This window comes from Ailuropoda melanoleuca, chromosome 12, assembly GCF_002007445.2.
Source record: "Ailuropoda melanoleuca isolate Jingjing chromosome 12, ASM200744v2, whole genome shotgun sequence".
NCBI lineage: Eukaryota > Metazoa > Chordata > Mammalia > Carnivora > Ursidae > Ailuropoda > Ailuropoda melanoleuca.
This window is the reverse complement of record NC_048229.1, coordinates 32,640,197-32,642,850: the sequence shown is the minus strand read 5'-3', so window position 1 is coordinate 32,642,850 and position 2,654 is coordinate 32,640,197. Positions and strand designations below refer to the sequence as shown.

General features: G+C 63.9%; 1 protein-coding gene across 1 annotated transcript in view; it reads right to left on the bottom strand.

Annotated features, from left to right (window-relative positions):
• PTGIR (prostaglandin I2 receptor) overlaps positions 1 to 1,822 on the bottom strand; it is a 4,505-nt gene extending 2,683 nt beyond the window's left edge. The window contains exon 1 of the mRNA XM_002923048.4: positions 546 to 1,822. Coding sequence (XP_002923094.2) covers positions 546 to 1,313 — 768 coding nt within the window. The 5' untranslated portion in view covers positions 1,314 to 1,822. The remainder of the gene's footprint in view (positions 1 to 545) is intronic.
• Between the last annotated feature and the right edge of the window lie 832 nt (positions 1,823 to 2,654).

Below are 2,654 nucleotides of genomic sequence, written 5' to 3'. Positions count from 1 at the left end.
GGTGGCGGGATGGGGGGTGGGGCTGGGTTAGGAGCTGCGGGGAATCAGACTCTGGAATCGGACCAGCCTGGGGTCCAGACCTGGCTCTGTGTGACTGTGGCCAAGCCACATCACCTTCCATCTGTAAAAATAGTGACCAGACAAGAACTTGGTTCCATTCCTTGCTAAGTGCTTGTGGAATGGGTGCCTAAGGTCATTTGAAGATGATCCGAGAGAGAATTTGTAAACCGCAGAGCACAGGACAAAACGAGGGCTCAATGACTGGTGGATCTTGCTACCATTACAGGGGTGGGGGAAGCTTGGGGTGTGTTTGGGGGGCGTGCCAGAGATACGAAAGGGGGGAGCCAAGCAGTCAGGAGGAGTCAAATGGTGCAGAAGCAAATGGGGAGAGCCCTCTCCTGAAAGTTGGGAGTTGTTGGACCGCACCCCAAGCCTCTGACCTCTTGGGACCCCCGTGTCCCCATCTGAGACCCAGGCAGCCCCGCTGGAGGATGGAGCTGGGTGCTGCCCCCCCGCCCCCCGCCCCGGCTGCAGAGGGGACTCACCGTGAGGGGCAGGGAGCACACAGCCATGATGCCCGTCATGAGGGCCAGCAGAATCAGGTGGTCCAGCTCGTCCTCGCGGGCCCGGGGGCAGGGGTTCAGGGAGCTGTGCTGGCCCCTCTGCTGGCGGTACATGCGGCAGAGGCTCAGGGTGACGGAGCTGTTGCACATGATGATGGCGGCCACCAGCAGGGCCACGAGGCTGGCGTAGGCCAGTGAGAAGGCGCAGCCGCCCGGCTCCGCGGAGCGCATGCGGATGAAACACCAGCTGCCCGGGCAGTACTGCTCGTGTTGGCCCAGGCCCAGCAGGGGCAGCGAGCAGAAGAGGGTGCAGAAGGCGTAGATGGCGGGCAGGGCCAGGCGGGCGCAGCGCGGCCCGTCCAGCTGGGCGTAGAGGTAGGGGTGGCTGAGCGCCAGGCAGCGTTCCACGGCCATGGCGAAGAGGATGAGCGTGGAGGCCAGGCCGAAGAAGGTCATGGCGAAGGCGAAGGCATCGCACAAGGCGGGGCGGCCCCGGGCCAGGCCCAGCAGCGAGCTGTTGCGGGCGTAGGCCACGAACACGGCCGGGCTCAGGAAGCAAGTGCCCAGCAGGTCGGTGACCGCCAGCCCGGTGACCAGCACAGCGAAGGCCGAGGGGCATGACCGCCGCCGCGCCCCCAAGATGCCCAGTGCCAGCCCGTTGCCCACCACGCCCGCCACAAACATCAGGGTGCTGGTGGCTGGGCCTACTGAGTCCCGCACGTAGGTGAGGTTCCTGCAGGAGTCGGCCATCCCCCCGCCTCCAGGTGCGGCGTGGACTAGAGGGGTCCCGGGGGGGAGGTGGGGGTGGGGGTGAGGAGGAGCCAGGGTGGCCCCTGAGGTCCACTCAGATGCCCACCGCCCTCCCCATGGGCCACCCCCAGTTCTTGTGTGTGCAGCTGGCTGTCCGTCTGTCTGCCTCTCCTCTCTCCCCCTCTCTCCTTCGTTCTTCCCTCTCCCTAGTTCTGTCCTTCTCTCCCCTTTGCCCACCCGGTGTCCCCCTCTGCCTCTCCCCTCTCGCCCCAGCAGCCCTCTACCGCCTCCTCACCGCACCTCTGCCTTCTCTCTCAGTCCCCTTCTCTGTGCCCTGCTCTCCCGTCTTCTGGCTGTACCGGTCTCTGGTCTCTGCAAGTCAGCTTCTCCCTACTTCCCTCCCTCCTCCCTCCTCCCTTCTCATCTAGCCTGCTCGCCCAGGCTTTTTCATTTCCTCCCGCTGCCCCGCCTTCCCTCCCCCTGCCTGTTCCAGAGGCCCCCCCNCCCCCCTCCCTCCCCCCTTGCCTGGCCAGCTCCCTCCAACTCCCCTGCCCAGTGCAGCCCAGTCTACCTTCTGCCTCCCCTCCCTGCTTCCTCTGGTGGTCCCATCCCTGAGCCACCTGCCACTTCCCCACGCATAGGTCTGTGCCCTTCTCCCTTCCCCAGCGTCTCCAAGTGGCCCTGCATGGGGATCACTGAGTCATCGCACCCTGCAGCACACCAGGACAAGACTTGAGGGGCACAGCTGACCAGTCCGAGAGGCTGTCTGGGGGTGGCCTCTGGGATCTATTCTGGGCTTCAGGCCCCGGGGTTAGGACATTGCCTAGGGATTGAGAAACGACCAGGAAATTCCTCCCTGATGTAGTATTTTTCAGGCACTACTGAGATTGCTGTTCCCCCCGGACACAATTCACTCCTTCCAGAAGGCTAGGGAAGGAGGTGGCCAGGCTAGAGAAAGAATGCCAGTCCCTGGAGCCTACCACCGGGTGGAAGCCCATCCACCCAGTGGAGTCTTGGGAAGAGGGATTCCAGGGAGGAGGGCCTTGGTGTCCAGCAGTCTGTCAGGGACAGACCCCAGGACTTCCAAGAGCATCAAAGGGGAGTGCCCTCCCACCCTCTTGAGCTGGCCCTCTTGCTTCTCGCTCCAGCAATCCCAGGCCCCAGGCCAAGCTCCAGAGACCTTGACTTCCAGGAATAGTAGTTTGGCCCCGGAAGGAGTTCAGGACTCCAAGATCACTGTCACATCCATCTCTCCCACACCTCCCCAAACACACCCCCAGCCACCACTCTCGGCCCGTGTGCTCAGCCCACATGTCCCAGCTGCTCACAGAGCGTCACCAG